This window comes from Phacochoerus africanus, chromosome 14 (assembly GCF_016906955.1).
Source record: "Phacochoerus africanus isolate WHEZ1 chromosome 14, ROS_Pafr_v1, whole genome shotgun sequence".
Classification (NCBI taxonomy): Eukaryota; Metazoa; Chordata; class Mammalia; order Artiodactyla; family Suidae; genus Phacochoerus; species Phacochoerus africanus.
In genome coordinates, this window is record NC_062557.1 from 43,208,868 (window position 1) to 43,228,876 (window position 20,009).

General features: G+C 38.2%; 1 protein-coding gene across 5 annotated transcripts in view; it reads right to left on the reverse strand.

Moving 5' to 3' along the window:
* The window catches only part of NF1 (neurofibromin 1), a 263,468-nt gene that overhangs the window by 29,403 nt on the left and 214,056 nt on the right, over window positions 1-20,009 (reverse strand). For all 5 annotated transcript variants that reach the window (XM_047758022.1, XM_047758020.1, XM_047758023.1 and 2 more), the window contains 11 exons: window positions 18,982-19,184; window positions 15,089-15,282; window positions 13,179-13,319; window positions 12,746-13,025; window positions 12,044-12,258; window positions 11,747-11,808; window positions 11,494-11,608; window positions 10,629-10,730; window positions 8,745-8,885; window positions 4,914-5,040; window positions 1,630-1,761 (listed from right to left, as the gene is read on the reverse strand). In XM_047758022.1, coding sequence (XP_047613978.1) covers window positions 1,630-1,761; window positions 4,914-5,040; window positions 8,745-8,885; window positions 10,629-10,730; window positions 11,494-11,608; window positions 11,747-11,808; window positions 12,044-12,258; window positions 12,746-13,025; window positions 13,179-13,319; window positions 15,089-15,282; window positions 18,982-19,184 — 1,712 coding nt within the window. The remainder of the gene's footprint in view (window positions 1-1,629; window positions 1,762-4,913; window positions 5,041-8,744; window positions 8,886-10,628; window positions 10,731-11,493; window positions 11,609-11,746; window positions 11,809-12,043; window positions 12,259-12,745; window positions 13,026-13,178; window positions 13,320-15,088; window positions 15,283-18,981; window positions 19,185-20,009) is intronic.

A 20,009-nucleotide genomic window follows, 5' to 3' on the forward strand; every position in this document is an offset into this window, starting at 1 on the left:
AGTTTAAGGATACAAAATACTTAGGACAGACTTGTTTATTTTAAAGGGTTTACAGTCTGTTTTGGAAGACTATGTATAAACATGAACTATACAGAGAGATTTAAATAGCGCCTTATGAACCCTCCTGCACTGTTGGTGCGAATGTAAACTGGTACAGCCACTATGGAGAACAGTTTGGAGATACCTTAGAAATCTATACATAGAACTTCCATATGACCCCACAATCCCACTCTTGGGCATCTCTCCAGACAAAACTCTACTTAAAAGAGACACGTGCACCCGCATGTTCATTGCAGCACTATTCACAATAGCCAGGACATGGAAACAACCCAAATGTCCATCGACAGAGGATTGGATTCGGAAGAGGTGGTATATATACACAATGGAATACTACTCAGCCATAAAAAAGAATGACATAATGCCATTTGCAGCAACATGGATGGAACTAGAGAATCTCATACTGAGTGAAATGAGCCAGAAAGACAAAGACAAATACCATATGATATCACTTATAACTGGAATCTAATATCCAGCACAAATGAACATCTCCTCAGAAAAGAAAATCATGGACTTGGAGAAGAGACTTGTGGCTGCCCAATGGGAGGGGGAGGGAGTGGGAGGGATCGGGAGCTTGGGCTTATCAGACACAACTTAGAATAGATTTACAAGGAGATCCTGCTGAATAGCATTGAGAACTTTGTCTAGATACTCATGTTGCAACAGAAGAAAGGGTGGGGGAAAAATGTAATTGTAATGTATACATGTAAGGATAACCTGACCCCCTTGCTGTACAGTGGGAAAATAAAAAAAATTATTAAAAAAAATAAATAAATAAATAGCGCCTTATAATATGTTAAGTGCTTTAATGTACATTTGATCTCAACAAACACAAAAGGTAGGCAGGGCAGGATTATGAGGTCCATTTCTTAGATAAGGAAAAATACTTTTGATTTCAAATGAATGTGCCTAAGGTCAAATGATTCAAACAAAGAAGCTGCCACAAAATGAAGTCTGCTAAACTGGGAGTAAGCACTTTCCACCAAAGGACTTTGTTCAAGAACTGGGTATCCGTAAGTGCTAAGCACTGCTGAGTAGAGAAACACCAATCGGGTAAGGACCAACACGGACGTTGTGATGGAACGGTACGGTCGGGAGGGGCAGATGGTCTAGGAAAAACAAATGGTGTCAGGAACAAGTATTAAAGAGGCGTAAAGGTACTTCTATGAGATGGCAAGCAGATTAGCTTAAAATCGCCTATTCGTTTGGAGATGTAATAAAAAATTAGACCTATGAAATTTAGAGAAAGAGGACAGAATCGGGAAGGCTGCTGAAGGACCCAGGATACTAGGCTGAGGGGTTTAGATTTCATGACAGACAACTGGGAGCCAAACAGTGTCTTGACCCAAAGATGACTAAGGGAACACTTTTTCATATTTGAATGTAAATTCTTTAATAAGGAAATATGTTTTTGGCAAAACTTTCCAAATTTTAACCAATACCACAGGACTGCACCGTGAAATCTTTACCCTGCCAAGCAACCAGCCAAAGGACCCACAGGTATTTGTACCTTTTCTGTGGTCCTTAGATATAGATGTGGTAGGATTAATTTTGTCTATTTGGTGTTTTTACCTGCCAAGTAAGCCACGCTCTGTGTATTCACCTCAAATTTGTCACAGTTTCTATGTTTATTAACCAGAGTTAGTAGTGTATGCAAAATCCTGACTGTTCTTGCAACAATGGCAGGTGAAGGATGCCTGTATCCTACAAAAAAGAAAAACAGAGAAGACATTAATTCATTCTTGCAACAAGTATTGGTTGAATTCTTATTCTGTGACTAGCAACAGTTCAAGGAAAGAAAGTATATAAGAGATAAACGCTGACTTCTGAGAAGAGCCATTTGGGAAGGTAAAACATACATATATAAATAATTAATTACATATAGGATTAAGCACCAAAAATGTGTAGAACAGAGTAATGTTTCCTCACGGAGAGGAAAGTGAGGAAATGCAGTAGTATTTCAGGTCTTCTATTCCTTAAAGCAGCAAAGGAATTTTTTAAAATTATAGTTCACCTTGAGATATCCTTCAAAAATAGACTTCTATCGCTTAAACTTTTTTTTACATCTTTCTCCCACTTCATCTTTTGTTTTTAATTTTTAAAATTACAGTTGACTTACAATGTTCTGTCAGTTTTTGCTATAAATTATTATTATTATTTTTTTGTCTTTTTGCTATTTCTTGGGCCGCTCCCACGGCATATGGAGATTCCCAGGCTAGGGGTTGAATCGGAGCTGTAGCCACCGGCCTACGCCAGAGCCACAGCAACTCGGGATCCGAGCCGCGTCTACGACCTACACCACAGCTCATGGCAACGCCGGATCGTTAACCCACTGAGCAAGGGCAGGGACCGAACCCGCAACCTCATGGTTCCTAGTCGGATTCGTTAACCACTGCGCCACGACGGGAACTCCCTGTAAATTATTTCTTAACCAGGAGAAATTATGATTTCTCTTTTCCTTTGACTTCTTAAATTTTTATTTTTGTTTTTAAAATTAAAGTATATAGTTGATTTACAATGTGCCAATTTCTGTTGTACAGCAAAGTGACTCAGTCACACACACACACACATTCTTTTTTAATATTCTTTTCCATCATGGTCTATCCCAGGAGATTGTGTATAGTTCCCTGTGCTGTACAGTAGGTCCTCCTTGCTTATCCATGCTAAATGTAACAGTTTGCATCTACCAACCCCGAACTCCCAGCCCATCCTACTCTCCCCCTCTTCCTCCTTGGCAATCACAATTCTGTTCTCTGTGAGTCTGCTTTTCTTTTGTAAATAGGTTCATTTGTGCCATATTTTAGATTCCACATATAAATTATATCATATAGTATTTGTGTTTTTCTTTTTTTCTTTTTTCTTTTTTTTTTTTTGTCTTTTTAGGGCTGCTCCCACGTCACATGGAGGTTCCCAGGCTAGGGGTCTAATCGGAGCTACAGCTGCCAGCCTACACCACAGCCACAACAATGCCAGATCTGAGCCAAATCTGCGACCTACACCACAGCTCATGGCGACGCCTGATCCTTAACCCACTGAGCAAGGCCAGGGATTGAACCTGCAACTTCATGGTTCCTAGTCAGATTCGTTTCCTCTGCGCCACAAAGGGAACTCCTGTCTTTCTCTTTCTGACCTACTTCGCTTAGTATGAGAATCTCTAGTTGCATACACTTCAATTTTTTTTTAACTAAGGAAAAAAGCCCTATGCTACAGGGAGTATATGCTCTCAGAGTCCAAATAATCAGGCTGATTGGAGGGTCAGCTTGATCTTTGGATAGCTTTTATTCGCTCCACTTAAAATAGGGGAACTGTACGTTGAAAATATCTGGTATTCTTTTAGAAATACAGTATATATAAGCTCTATATCAAAACCCAGTTCCAATTCCTCTTTTTTTTTTTGCTATTTCTTGGGCCGCTCCCGCGGCATATGGAGGTTCCCAGGCTCGGGGTCTAATCGGAGCTGTGGCCGCCAGCCTATGCCAGAGCCACAGCAACGCAGGATCCGAGCCGCGTCTGCAACCTACACCATAGCTCACGGCAACTCCGGATCGTTTACCCACTGAGCAAGGGCAGGGACCGAACCCGCAACCTCATGGTTCCTAGTCGGATTCGTTAACCACTGTGCCACGACGGGAACTCCCCAATTCCTCTTTTTGGTATCCTGTAGTAAGTGTAGTATCTTTTGAACAATCCTATTCACTTTAGAGATTAAAACTGTCAGTATTTTTTGCAGAAATTTCATAAGGTGGTGAAGTCAAAAGTACACATTCACATTGGTGGGTGTATGTATATGTATCAGATTAAAAACTGGGGGAACCTCCGCGAGCCCTCAGGCCTAACAATCACTTAAACTGATACAAAAGCATAGATTCAAGTCCTACACTGAGTGCCGAATTTTGGCCAAATCCACTGCTGCTTAAAACCACTGATTCATGCAAGCTCCTTTTCTCAAGCCATACTTTACATTGTTTTTGCTTCTGACTCACTCCCATATTCCCATCCTATTAACTGCAGTCTTGGGCCATGACTGCACTACGTTAATGAACCAAAGCTAACACGCAGTGACATCAGCAGCAGGGAGTAGAGTCAGGTTAGAGAGTGAAGGAGCTGGCTCTGAGGAACAGCTGGAGATCAGCGCTCTAAGCAATACAGAAATGTGTGTGTGGGGTGAGGATGGGGTGCCAGAAAGGTGAGGTTTTTGAAGTAGGTAATAACAGGATTGGGTCAACAATATATTAGTAGCAAGTTAAGGAAATCAGTGATCAAATCTCTAACATAACATTTTCTAACATGAGCTACTTAAATAACATTTATTGATTTGCAGTCAGTGTTATTTTGATAATCAAAAAGGTACTTACGCAGCATGAACTAATAAAACAGCTCTTACAAAGTTCAGTACTTAGGCATTTTATAAGAATCAGTTCTTTTGCTTTTTGAAGGAACTCTGATATTTGACTAAACTCTATTTCCACTAATTTCTAAGTGGAAATTAAGCTCTATTAAAATACATATTGAACAAAACATAACTCAATAAGATATACAGTTTGCATTTAAAGTAAGATATATGAGCCAAATTATTTCAAGCAATTATTTTAGTTACTTCTGGCTTTTTTTTTTCAAGGGCTGCGCCTATGGCATATGGAAGTTCCCAGGCTATGGGCTGAATCAGAGCTGCAGCTGCCGGCAACTACCACAGCCACAGCAATGCCAGATCCTTTAACCCACTGAGCGAGGCCAGGGATCAGACCCGCATCCTCATGGATACTAGTCAGGTTCTTAACCTTTTGAGCCATGATGGGAACTCCACTTCTGGCTTCTTGATACCATTTTATAATAATATTCTGACACAAGGCTTCTACCTTTTAGGAGGTGTCCAACCAGTGCGAAGTTAAAGTTAGAGTTGAAATTGAGTCCAACAAAATGATCCATTTGCTTGCAGTGCCATTCTAGAGGATTCCGAATTGCCATAAATACTTCCTCTGGACTCTATTAAAAAATAATCATGAGATGGTTGATGGGGTTCATACAGGAACTTTCCTTAAAGGATCACATATTGGTTTTTTACTGTGTTCAATAGCTATGACAAGGCAAATAATCCTTTCAAGTTGATGGAAAATATTTTCAAAAGACTACAGAAAACCACAGAACATTTAAGGTACTACAAATAAATCAGTATAAGGTAGTCAACCAAGTAAATAATAAGACGATGGAAGATAAAACAGCTCTGATTTACAATACAAAATAAATACTATCAATTTATATTGTGGCGACTTTTGTTTTCTTTTTTGGCCGCCCTGCGGTATATGGAGTTCCTAGGCCAGGGATCAGATCGGAGCCACATCCTCCACCGAAGCAACACCTGATCCTTAACCCACTGTGCCAGCCTGGGGATGGAACCTGAGTCTCAGTGCTCCTAAGATGCTGCTGATCCTGTTGCACCACAGTGGGAACTCCCCTGGCAGCTTTTTAAAAGTTATAATTACTGTTTTTTAAATAAGACCATTCACTGAATTGGAGCTGCCACTTTGTGCACTACGGTGACTGAAAATTTAAGAGAAGGAAGAGTGCCTGCTATATACAATGTTAGATGCATTACTGTATTAAAACCTTAAAGCAATTCTAAGAAGTAGGCATTACCTTCATTTTACAGATTCACTCATTCATTTACTTATCAAATACTTATTATAAGTTTTTGATGTTCCAGGCATGGTTTTAGGCTCTGCAAATTTGTCAGTGAACTAAACAGTCAAAAATTACTCGCCTGGCAGTACCTGTCATGGTGCAGCGTAAACGAATTAGACTAGGAACCATGAGGTTGTGGGTTTGATCCCTGGCTTTGCTCAGTGGGTTAAGGATCCAGCATTGCTGTGAGCTGTGGTGTAGGTCACAGATGCAGCTCGGATCTGGCGTTGCTGTGGCTGTGGCATAGGCCAGCAGGTGTAGCTCCAATTTGACCCCTAGCCTGGGAACCTCCATATGCCATGGGTGCAGCCCTAAAAAAAAAAAAAACAACAACCAAACAAACAAAAAACCAACTTACTTGCCTAGTGGATTTTACATTCTTTTTCTTTTTTTGGCTTTTTAGGGACACACCCATGGCATATGTAAGTTCCTAGGCTACAGGTTTAATCACAACTGCAGCTGCTGGTCACAGCCACAGCCACAACCACAGCCACTCCAGATCTGAACCACATCTGTGACCTACACCACAGCTCACAGCAACACTGGATTCTTTATCCACTAAGTGAGGCCAGATAGCGAGCCCAAGTCCTCATGAATACTAAGTCAGGTTTGTTACCACTGAACCACAGTGCGAGCTCCCTGGATTTTACATTCCAGTGTGAGAAAACAAGAAAATTGAATCTCAAAAATGCTATGTAATCTGCCCACTAAATTAAGGTTTAGTGTTTCCTATAGTGTGATTCCAGGTATACTGCTTTAAAGTCACTGATGATCCTTGTTTAAAGGTGAAAAGTACTAGATTCCATCTCAGAATCATGTGAGGTGAGCAAGGCCCAGGAATCTGCAATTCTTTCTTTAAAAAAGAAGCTCACTGATTCCTTTATGCACAGAGAGTTTTTAGAGCAAAAACTCAAAGTGTTTATAGAGTCATGTTCAGGTCTTTCTGAACTATCTTAAAGAAAAGCATGAGTATATAAAATAAACGTAGACAGATGTTTAGAGCAGCATTTTTTTTTTTTTTTTTTTTTTTTTTTGCTTTTTAGGGCCGCATATGGAAGTTTCCAGGCTAGGGGTCGAATCGCAGCTACAGCAGCCGGCCTATGCCACAGCCATGGCAACACAGGATCTGAGTCACGTCTGCAACCTACACCACAGCTCACGGCAATGCCAGATCCCCAATGCACTAGGCGAGGCCAGGGATCAAACCCACATTCTCATGGATACTAGTTGGCTTCATTTCCACTGCCCTACAATGGGAACTCCTAGAGCAGCACTGTTTATAATAGAAAAGATGACAAATCAAATGTTCATTAATTGGGCAAAAGGTTTAATAAATTGTGGTTCACGCATAATGTAAAATATTCTGCAGCCATGATAAAGAATTAAGCACACACACACACATGTAAATGTGTGTGTATGCATGCATAATGTATGTATGTGTAGACACACACAAAGATGGCCCCTTTACATTGTTAAAATAAAAAAGCATGTTGCAGAATACTATGTGTATACATGTTATATAAAGTACTAACCTACTATATGTTCAATTTATATAGACTGTTCAGCTTCACTGAGATATAACTGATAAAATTGTTAAGATATTTAAAGTGTGCAACATGATGATTTGTTATACATATACATTGTGAAAGGAACCCCTATTAAGTTAATAAACGCACCCATCACCTCACATATTTACAGCTCCTCCCTCCTTTTTGGTGAGAACACTTAAATTCTCTTCTCTAAGCAAATTTCAATTACACAGTACAGTGCTGTCAACTAGCATCATTAGATATACACTAGATTCTCAGACCTTATCCATCTTTCATTCTAGAGACTTCTAACAAGCTTTATTAACTAATTCCTAGTTTCCTGGGGCACTGGAGTCAGTATTAGCTAATGGGCTATTTTGGCAACAAAAAATTCCTAGACAAACACTTCATTTACAAGTATTCTTATTTTCACACAAGTGGCCAATAGCTAGTTACCTGTCTGACCACCGGGGTCCTAAGACCACCCAGAAAAGGGCAATGGGCATTAGGAAAGAAGGGTTCGGTCTCAAATCAGATGTCTAAACATGAACATATTACTTGACTTCCTTCTTCTTTTCTATTTGGTAACATGGAGATGACTTATAAACTTCAAGGCAGCTTCTATCTCTAAAATTTTGTTTCCACAATTCCCAGGACCCCAGCTGCCCTGGGTCTACATTACATCCAGCAGACTGAACAAAGAGACTAGGTCTCCTCACACTTTAAACCATGCTCTGGTTCTGTATCTTTCTACCCACAAGCTCTGTTAATTTTACTTCAAGAATATTTCTTGTTATATACACATATCTATCTTAAAATTCCTCTCTTTTCTCCGAGACTCCGCTCATTTTTTTTCCTCCAAAGACAAAAGAAATACAATTTCTTCCTGTTGTATTCTCTCTACTATAGTCTGTGAACCAAAATCCAACCTCAATCAAGGCTGATAAATGTTAAGAGGGGTGGTGATGGCATGTTTTAAAGGGGGATTAAGGAAACAAAAAGCTAGTACAATTAAGTATCCAAAAGTTTCCTTTAGACTCTCTGAATATCTTATCTGCTTCTAATTATACCTATTTTTCATTAAGTAAGCTTATTTTTAGAGTATTCATATACGAAGTGAGATGGGGGTAGAGAATGCTGATCTTTACCTTGGATTATGAAATTACAACAAACAAATGTACAGTGCACAGTATAACCTAGGATGGCACAGGGCCTAGCACGGTACCTATTATTACTACTCAGGATTTTTACCCTTATTCTGTTTACTAACCTTGGGCAAACACTGTTTTCTGCTATTTTTATACAGAAAATACGTAAAATTTAAACTTTTTATGATCTTGTAAGGAACTATACTCATAATAAGCTGCACTGCAGAAATTCGTGTTTAAGTTATGGACCTAGCTGATTTTAAACAACAACAAAAGACGGAGGAGTTCTAAATGTGCACAATTTAAGGACAGCCACTAAAAGTTCATTCACCTTGTCATTGAATATCCGGAGACTGTCTAAAGTGTGCAGATTTTGTTCTAGAAGTGCGGTGCCTGCTGAGTACAAGTTGACCTCATCGAGCTGCAGCACGGCCACTGCTACCCAAAAGAGGGCTTTGTGCAGAGGGGAGTCCTGGCAAGGGAGACACACTCCAGGTTAGCGAGATGAACCACAAACAGTCTCATCAAAACATAGCACATATAAAATAAATCACTTATCCCCCCAATTACGCATGTTTCCTCTTCAGCAAAAAGTACATATATCGGTAAGCTCCTCCTCTAATCCAAGTGTGTAAAGAAAGACACTGTTAGTCAGGCTGAGAACCATGGCATCTCCTTTGATGGCTCCCTATTTTTTGATTCTAAAATCTGGTCACCAAGTTTTGTTGATTCTTCCAAAGTAGTCTCTTTTGCATCTGCATATTGCTAACAACACTCTTCTGTGCCAACAACTCTAAATTCTGTGGATTCTTTCTACCTTTAGTTTCTCCCTACTCCAATCCACTGCGCACACTACCACCAGAACAACCCGCCTAAGCCTGCCTTTGTCCTATTACTTATCTGCTTGAAAACATAGAGGTACATTTCCAAGCTCCTCTTCTGAGGAATGTTGGAGGTTAGATTAGTTGTATCCAATCTTTACCATCTGCCCTCTCACTATTCTCCTAAAAAGTTTCTCTGTAACAACTACAACCCTCTACCCACTGTCCCTCCACTATCCCAGCATTCTTGTCTAATGGACAGCTGTGCACTTGCTGCTTAGGGGCTTTTCCCCTTTCTCTCTACCAAGCCCTACCTACCTCTTTAACTTGAGTTTAAACTCTATCCCTTTAACTTTCTTGTTACTCTTACCAGTACCGTCATACCTTGTTGCTCTGAATCAAAACTGTTTTTTGGGGGGGAACCCTTATTTAGCAGTGTGGTAAGTAGGAAAACACACAGGCTTTGGAGTCAGACACCTTGGATTAGAATCACGTTCTCTGTCTTTCATTAGGTATTTAATTTTGGACAAGTTACTTAGCCCTTCTGAGCCTCTTTAATTTGTATGTTGAAGATAAGAGAACTTATTTGTACAATTTAGAATTAAAATGTTCATAGAACATATAATTCAATACCAGGAACATACAGATATGTCTTTTCCTGTAATCTCTCTCAAATCTGACATATGTTTGTCAATTTACAGAATACAGCTTTAGAGTTGGAAGAGAACACTACATCATCATCTAGTTCACTTTACTCATTTTATTTGTGTGAAACGTGATGTCCAGATATGTTAACGACCTGCTTGAGCTTGGACTATCCTACATGGTGGCTGTTTCAGCTTGTTCCTTTTAAACAGTATCCACCCTTTTGATCTTCAGGTATACTTTACCCAGCTTTACCTTTCTCTGTAATAATGGTCGTGAACTAACACATCATGTATTTTAGTTACTCTCTTACACAGCCACTCTCCAACTTCCACATTTACCCCAGAATGGAAGTTCCATGAGGGCAGATAATTTTATTGTCTTTGTCCAGTAATATTCTCTCTAGCACCTAAAACAGTACCTGGCACACAGCAATGCTCTATTACTACTTACTGCATAAAAGAATGAAAAATATATACCCATCTTTCCTTTAGCACTGATGAGACAACACCCAAGCACTGAGAACACATTTTTCATACTTATTCTTCCTCTAATGTAAATACTTCAAACAACTAGATTTTAAGTCAAGAAGTTCTACTTTAACTACAGCTTTTTCTTTATAACATCTCAATCCATCTTATTTTCTGAACTCTTTGAAAGAAAATACTATTTAACATTGATACTCAAAATGAATGCACTTGTTTTCTACAGTAATTATCTTATTAAGTAGCGGTTAATACAGTAATTACCTTATTAAGAAGTGGTTGCAATTTGGTTAGTGCTATTACTGTAGCTTCTATCAGAACTTGACTGTTGTAAGTCTCAGGTCCTTTTAAGCAACTCTCAAGTGCCTTTTAGGGAAAGAGAATTCTTTATTTTACTCTTATTGAAATAAAACATTAACTCCTAAAGCTGAATCTCGGAATTATTTTAGGAACAATTCCTTATTTAATAAGTGCAAGAATTGGAGTTCCTGTCGTGGCTCAGTGGAAAAAAAATCTGCCTAGTATCCATAAGGATGCAGGTTCGATACGTGGCCTTGCTCAGTGGGTTAAGGATCTGGCATTGTCATGAGCTGTGGTGTAGGTTACAGATGTGGCTCGGATCTGGCATTGCTGTGGCTGTGGCCAGCAGCTACAGCTCCGATTCAACCCCTAGCCTGGGAACCTCTATATGCCGCGGGTACAGCCCTAAAAAGACAAAAAAAAAAAAAAGAATTATTTCCAATGTTGTGGTGATCTTGATAGTATTGAGTTCTTATTCTTAAATATTTGTATATTATATTCTAATATAATAAGTCAGGCATTATTGTACTATTATAAATTACATAATTTTATATAAGGCTAGATTTATCTAGTTATACACTAATAACAAAATATTAACAGTACCTTCTACCAAAAGAAATATTTATTTTCATTTTATGATTATCTTCTCTAGAGAGAATGTTTCTTCACGTCAAAGAATTACAATAAACAATCAAAATCTATTTTTAAAGGTCCAATAAGCAACATACAAGATATTTTATTAAATTCAAATTTAAGTGTCCCTTGGAAAAATTCAAGATATGCTTTACAACTTGGAAACCACAAATATTTAGGAGGACGGGGGAGGTACCTTGCTAAGAATACGGATAATCTGCTTTATCTGCCCATGAGACACTCGTTTGCTAATACAGCCAAAGACAACAAGAGCTCTTGGTTGCAGGGATGGATTATATTGGAATGCAAATCTGCAATTAAAAGATTCAAAGAGCTTATGAAAACCTCTGTGTTTGTACATATTAAATAATTAAATATTGATTATGAAGTAATATCTACCTTTTCAACAATATACATACTTTCACAATTTAAATTCATTTGTGACATACCTTTGGGCTAGTTCTGTCCACTGGTCCAGCCATTTGCATGTTGGAATATCTCTCATACATGCCTACAAAAAGGATACGCTGAATATATTTATGTATATATATGTTTATAGAAACACTTTAAAAATACTCATTGTAATGGCACTAAATAAATGACATGTATTACCAATAAAAACATTCAATGGGAGTGTTTTATTTTAAGCATTAAGTACAAAACAGCAGGATAAACCAGTTTCTATTTAGTACCAGTGGACTTTTTTTTAAAATGACCTTAGTTTCTTATCATTTTGCCTGCTATACCTCCATGATCTCCAACAAAGCTTCTGTAACTGTCTCCAGGGATGTCAAAGCAAAAGTTTCCCTCTCATAGGAGCCAGGGGAGAATGACCTGTCCCGGTAACTGGATCGGAAGGCAATGACAGCAGCTGACTTGACTTTGCTAATGCCAAACAGTAGGTAAAATTTAGGTAAGGAGAACTCTGTCAAACTGAGTCTCAAAACTTGCTTGGTTTCTTCTGTTAAAAAAAAAAAAAAAAAAAAAGAACAAGTAGAGACTTTAAAGATACTATTTTCCAAATTCTAAAGTGCCGTACTTCATTTTGAATTTAGAAAATTTGAACATCATACCAAAATTACGTAACAATGCTCCCTAAACCCACCCCCTGGATATATTAGCTTAATGTTCACTACTTGAGCTCCACTTACCTAAAAATTTGTTCTAGCAAAGCAACACTTTCAACTGGTCCTGAGTCTTTAGGTTTATGTGATAACTACTAGAGTCTACAAGACAAACATTGCACACAGTCTCTTTGCTATGGCTTGATATGGAAAGGAAATAACTCATTCTTTTCCTTTTTGATAATATTTCATGTCATACTATAGGCTTAAATAAGCAACTTGGTGTGAAGGCATCATAATAAATAATGAGGTCATCTGTACGATCAGGTGATGCAAAATGGACAAAGGAACGGGTAAAACACGAATTACTTTCCCAGAACTTACCACTAAAATGAAGCTGTGAACAAGTACACAGAGAGTGAATGATATTAATGACCAAGCCATGAGTGGAAGCTCGCAGGGAGAGTGGCCCTGTGGCTACTAAGAAAGTAACAACATGGAAGAGGTAGGGGAGATGAGCTGCCACATCAAGGGAATTGTTGAAGGACAGCATCAGCATGTAGCGTGCTAGAATGGCAATATCGTCCCACATAAGATGCTGTTCTAAAGTAGGAGTTGGAGATAAGCATGTCTTGTCAATTATTTTGCACATCCTTCCAATAACCTGGAAAGAAGCGGGATTAAAAAAAAATATATGAGTTAAGAAGTTTTATCACAAAAATTTTCAGTTTAACTTTAAAATGACTCACTACAAAACAAGTCCCCTGATAATAAAAACAGATATATCAAGCCATAGTCCAGAAGGCAAAGTGATTACCTTGCTTGAAACCAGTTTCACATTTCCAGAAGCCAAGGCTACGGCGGTGTCTGCCATCACCTCAGCTTTTATTGATCCCAAGCCGCCTGTTGCACTGGTCTTGATGAAACTGTCTAGTACAACATCGAGGAGGTCTGTAATCTAGTAGAAGAGGGGAAAATAACATGTTTTTAGCCATTCTACCCACTTAATTTTTTTTTGTCTTTTGTCTTTTTAGGGCCACACCCACAGCATATGGAGGTTCCCAGGCTAGGGGTCTAATCGGAGCTGTAGCTGCTGGCCTACACCACAGCCAGAGCCGAGCCACGTCTGCAACCTATACCATAGCTCACAGCGACGCCAGATCCTTAACCCACTGAGCAGGGCCAGGGATCGAACCCACAACCTCATGGTTCCCAGTCGGATTCGTTTCCCCTGTGCCAAGACAGGAACTCCCCCAACTTAATTTTTAACTTAAAAATATTTCAAGGAAAAGTCCCCTCTGTGGCACAATGGGATCAGTAGCATCTCTGCAGCACCAGGACACAGGTTTGATCCTTGGCTTGGCACAATGGGTTAAAGGATCCAGCATTGTGGCAGCTGTGGCATTGGTTGCAACTGGGGCTCAGGAACTGCATATGCCAGAGCGGCCAAAAAATGAAGAGCAACAAATTTTCAAGGAGCAGTCCAATCAACATGAAAATTCTATTTTACCTGAGGCTTTCAAAATACTGGGTTTTATATTTAGAGACCTGACAGTAAACATAATTTATCATAAAAAGATGAAAATATTCACTCAATTCCTTCAGAGGCTACGAGATTGGTGTTCAAAAAATTTGAATCTCTACATATATTATTTTTACTCACTCTTACAGCACTTCTGTTCTCTTCTAAGACCATAATATATAAGCGACATAAAGTACACCTATTTTAAAACACAGGAAATGACATCAAGTACTGAGATGTTCTGTGGAACTATAAAACTGGCTCCAAGGCCAATTAAAATTATTTGGAGCATTTGCAGCATTGTCTGAGTAAGCATATTGGCTCCTTAAGTGATTACCTTGAAAAAAATGGTAGCATAATTCTTGTCAGGTAAAAAATAAATTGTTACATTATGCAACTTTATTTTAATTTTTTTTCTTTTTAGGGCCTCACCTGTGGCATATGGAAGTTCCTGGGCTAGAGGCTGAATCAGAGACGCAGCTGTCAGCCTATGCCACAGCCTTAACACTGGATCAGAGCCCTGTTGGCAACCTACGCTGCAGCCTGCAGCAACACCGGATCCTTAACCCACCGACCCACATCCTCACAGACACTATGTTGGGTTCTTAACCTGCTGAGCTACAACAGGAACTCCACATTAACCTATTTTAATATTGGCATTCTTATGCCAGAACCAAGTGAGAACAGGTGTCCCAATTAACATCATTAGCAAACATTTACTGACACCTATGGTATATTACAGGGTACTAGAATAGACTGTAATGCACTATTTACTAGAAACAACATCCGATTTTTACAGTTAAGTTCTACATGCAGTCCTCCTTTGGTATTCTTGGAGATTAGTTCCAGGACTCCAGCGGATACCAAATTCTGTAGACGCTAGAGTCCCTTACATAAAAAATGACATAGAACAGCTGGCCCTCGGCACCTGTGGGTTCTGCACACTGAAGATTCTGCGGGATGACAGGAATTATGCCACGGAGAAGAGTTCCAAAATAATTAGTTTTTCTGTGGCTCTGAGACATGCATGAGACATCTACAGTTTTGAACCAGATCAAGAATTAGGTGGGGGTCTGCACGCTTTCTGAAAGAGGGGACTTTTTTTCTAGAGCTCTAGCTCTCGTACAGTGCTTTGCACAAAGTAGGTATCAGATAAATATCTGCATCAAGGAGGTACTAGATAAATATTTCAGCGAACTCAATACCTGCCCAAGGCTCCCCCATATTTTTGCTTGAATAGATGGATACATCTGTTTCTCGTTTATGGTCATTGTTATCAGCTTATCAAGGATCGCAGTAACTCTTTGTCGTTTGGCATCATCATTGTGCTTACAAAAACGTACTAGATTTGACAGCCATGGAGTCATGTATTCCAAACAAAGGTGTTTCAATTCAATACCTGGGGGGAAAATACACATTAACACAGATGGTCAACAAAAATTATATCAATTCTTTTAAAATAAGAAGATGGTGGGGGCAGGGAAGTAAAAGGTCAAGACCATTTCCTAGAATTAGACCTAGAGAAAAAAAACTTGGCAAATATATTACTGAAGGTAGAGATGAAGAAAGAGAACAAGCCTTGAAGAAAGTAATCCTCAAAGCTAGTAACACAATTTTTAAAAAAGGTTTGCCTTTTTTCCTCCCTTTTAATAACTTTTGTTAAATTTTTTCTTTTTTATTCTAATTATGAAAGGAATATGTGGTAATCATAGGAAAATTTGGTAGCAGGGAAGTATTACCACAATAATGAAACTGATATTAAACTACGGGTGTATCATCTGATCTCTCCTTAGGCTTTGAAATCTATGCAGATGATGTATATGCGCATGTGCGTATATACACACATAACCAACCCTAACTCCTTCACAAAAACTAGGGTTATGCTATATATGCAATATGTTCAGAATATTTTTTTCCCACCATACTGAGATTACTTACTCATCCTTAAAAATTCTCCAAAGGCATCTTTTAACTTTTTATTTTGAAATAACTTCAAACTTACAAACAGTACAAAAATGATACAAAAATATATAACTTTACCTAGAGTACTGAAAACTTTTTTTTTTGGCTGCGCCTGCAACCCATGGAAGTTCCTAGGCCAGAGACTGAGCCTGCGCCATAGCAGCAACCTGAGGTGTTGCAGTGACAACACTGGATCCTTAACTGCTAGGCCACCAGGGACCTCCTAAAATCTGTCCTTCTAAAGTGTACAGTGTTCAGTGAATTAAGTACCTCCACATCACCATCATCCATCTCCAGAACTTTTTCATCTCCCCAAACTGAAATGCTGTACCAAAAACATGTTTAATGGCTTCGTGTTATTTCATTATATGGCGATACAACAATTAGTTCTTCGTTATCTATTTTTAGACTTTCAATTTTTTGCTATATCAACAATGTTATATGAAGTTCGAAAGTATGCAAAATAGACCTATGGCAACAGAGATCATAATAATGGTTACTCTTGGTGAGGGAATGGTATTGACTGAGAGGAGTCTTCTGGATGCTGGAAATGTCCTGTGTCTTGATCTGGGAGACGGTTTCATGACATATTCACATGTAAAAGTGAATCAAGCTGTTCATTTAAGATCTGGGCACTTTACTGATAAGATATACCTGAATTTTAATAATCTAAATAAAAAATGCTATGGTAAACACCAGAACATGAATTTCCTTAGCATAAATTCTAAAAAGTGGAAAAATGAGTCCAAAAGCTGTAATAATTTTTTTTTCTTTTTAGGGCCGCACCTGTGGCATATGAATGAAGTTCCTAGGCTAGAGGCTGAAATGGAGCTGCAGCTGCTGGCCAACGCTACAGCACAGCAACACGGGATCCGAGCTGGAACTGCAACCTGCACCACAGCTTTTGGCAACGCCGGATCCTTAACCCACTAAGTGAGGCCAGGGATCAAATCTACATCCTCGTGGATACTAGTCAGGTTCTTAACATCCTGAGCCACAACAGGAACTCCTGTAACCATTCTTAAAAGGTTCTTGATATCCATGTCCAAACTCTTTCTAGAGAAATTGTCCTGTTCACAATTTTGAAAATATCAACTTTGAGTTTTTTTAAAAAAATCTTTTCCAACCTAATAGTGGAATATATATATATTATCTTACTATTCTTTGCATTTCTTTGGATTTATTAGTGTACTTTTAAAAATGTATTCTTTTTAAGCATGCCCCACATGTTACTGCTGATCTGTTTTTCTTATTTATCTGTAAGAACTCTTCATGATTAAAGACATTACTCTTTTACCTGCTGCAAGCATATTCCTTAGTTTTATTACTTTTTTTTAAAAGTAGAGATATTTGAAGTTTTGAGGTGGTTAAATTTTGTTCACCATTTCCTCTGTTTCCCATCTATCACTCCTTTGCCTCATAAGTCCTTACTCAACCAGAAAGCAATTAAATATTCTTCTTCTTCTTCTTCTTTTTGTCTTTTTGCCTTTTCTGGGGCTGCTCCCGTGGCATATGGAGGTTCCCAGGCTAGGGGTCTAATCGGACCTGTAGCTGCTGGCCTACGCCAGAGCCACAGCAACCCAGGATCTGAGCCGAGTCTGCAACCTATACCACAGCTCATGGCAATGCTGGATCCTTAACCCACTGAGCCAGGCTAGGCATGGAACCTGCAAGCTCATGGTTCCTAGTTGGATTCGTTAACCACTGAATCATGACAGGAACTCCATTTCTCTTCTTTTTTAATGGTTCCAATTTTATATTCAATTCTTAAATATATCTTTTTTTTTTTTTTTTGGCCACACCCATGGCATATGGGAGTTCCAGGGCCAGGGATTGAATCTGAGCCAGAGCTGTGACCTGTGACAGCGGCGACCCACAGCATCAGGCTGGGGATTGAGCTGGCACCTCCAAGAGTCAAGCCGGATCACTAACCCACTGTGCCGCAGCAGAAACTCCCAATTCTTAAGAACTTATTTTGGTATCTTATGGTTTAGGGTTAAGGTGAAGACCCAACTTAATTCATTTCCTAGCCTCATCTCTTAAATGATTTAATCTTTCCCCTGTTAGTTTGTGATACTTGTTTATCAATCTGTTTCTATTAAAGTGATCTGTCTGCTGATTTCTGAATACCTAATTATTGTACTATTATATGTTCAGGTATCTGTTAAATCAAATTCCTCTTAATTTTCTGTCCTTTCAATATTTTCTTGATTACAATTTCAAGTGAAATTAAAGTTCTACCACCTTCTTAATTCTCAAACCTCATAGCTATCTTGAAGGGACTGCAATGAATTTGTAATAATCTGGGAAGAACTATTCATCTAGGAACACAATACGCTAGTCCATTCACTCAAATCTTTTTTTATACTAATATTTCTCAATAAAGGTTTATATTTTTCTTGTTTTGTCAGTCTTACAGATTTTCTTTTTAGGGTTATATCCCTACATCTATTACTGTAAAAATACATAATCTGATCTCAATGAATTGTCAAAGCTTTCAATTACTTAATATAGAAAAATCAAGAAATGTGTCCGACTATATAAAAAAGTTTTATGTATTATAGAGAGAGAAGGGGAAGGGAAGAAAATGTCAGGAAATAAGAGCAACATCTATACTACTATAGTGTCTGAAGACGGATAGATTAAAGAGTGGACTTATGAGACTTAGAAAAGCCAAGCTAAGGAGTTGTTGACTCTGGACTCTGTATCATGTGTTACTCCATTCATTCTCCATGAACTGTATATGAACAATAAAATCATAGTTCAAAGTCAACCTGAAGAAAAGACAAAATGACTATATCCCTAAAATCAAGGAGGCATCATGGATACTTTACTCATTTGGAATAGCCTTCTAGGAAGAGAAATGCTGGAGCTAATTAATCCAAAACATAGTACAAAAAATGCTTTTTAAGTGGTCCAGAGGGACATGGAAAGTATCAAAATCTTGCCACCTTGTGTGTATTGCCAGAATTTGTGTAGATTTCTCAGTATGATCTACCATGAGGTTTCTTCAGACAGTCGAAAAATAGAAGAGATAAAGAAGTGAAATAATATATATATATATAAAGATTTCACTGGCAATTTCTGAATCTTCTTAGAATCATTGTTAGTATTAGAGAAAATTATCATTACTTACTAGATTTGCTAAATCCAGAAATACACTCTTCCAAAAATTCTAAGGTGAGGTGCGGCTCATTGGCTGCCAGTGTCTTACTAATAGAGACAATAAAGAGGGTGTTGTTGGCTGGGATACATAACCCTGATGTCTCTAGTAACTGGCCCTCGATTTTTAAATTAAAGGTACAAGTTAAGGCACACAGAAGATTATAGGCAGCTGACCTAGGAGAAAACACAAATGAAGTTGTTTTAAAACTTATTTTTTCTTATAATTCCAAAATTTTTTATAACATACAACTTATGATTCTATTACCAAGTAAAATCAACTATTTTTAAATTTTATGACCAATTAGAAGATAAAATGTTGTGATTCTATGATAAACCCAAAATACTCCTTGATCATTCAGGAATCCTTTTTTTTAAGGGAAATTATTAACATAACCAGAAGAGAACTGTGAACCTCCTACGGTGACTATAAGGTCTTTTTAAAAGACATTTCATTGGGATAAAACATTAAGAAATTTATGGTCCTAAGATATATCGATATAAAGAAAGTCAGAATAAGGCATATTTTCAGTGAGGCCAAAACTCAAATTGTGGCTTCCCCTCCCATTAGATCTAGTTATAACCAGGATCACAAGAAATGAGATGGCCCTAATCAAATTAGAATGTTAAAATCCTTCATCAAGATCTACTGAATTTCTTTCTGGGCATCCTGTAAGTTATTCTACAAACTAGGGGGTCAAACAATTTTTCAATATAATTAAAGTGCTCTCCCCATTTTTTCCTGCTATGAACTCCTTCCATTATACATAAACACTGATTAAAAAAACAACAACAACAAAAAACAAAAACAACTACACTGTACATCCAGGTTCCATTAGAACCAAAACTCCCTCATAAATGTCTAAAACTATACTTAAACAATTTAGGAGAAGCTTGAAAAATTCGATATTTATTTATTTATTTATTTATTTTACTTTTTGCCTTTTCTTGAGCCGCTCCCGTGGCATATGAAGGTTCCCAGGCTAGGGGTCTAATCGGAGC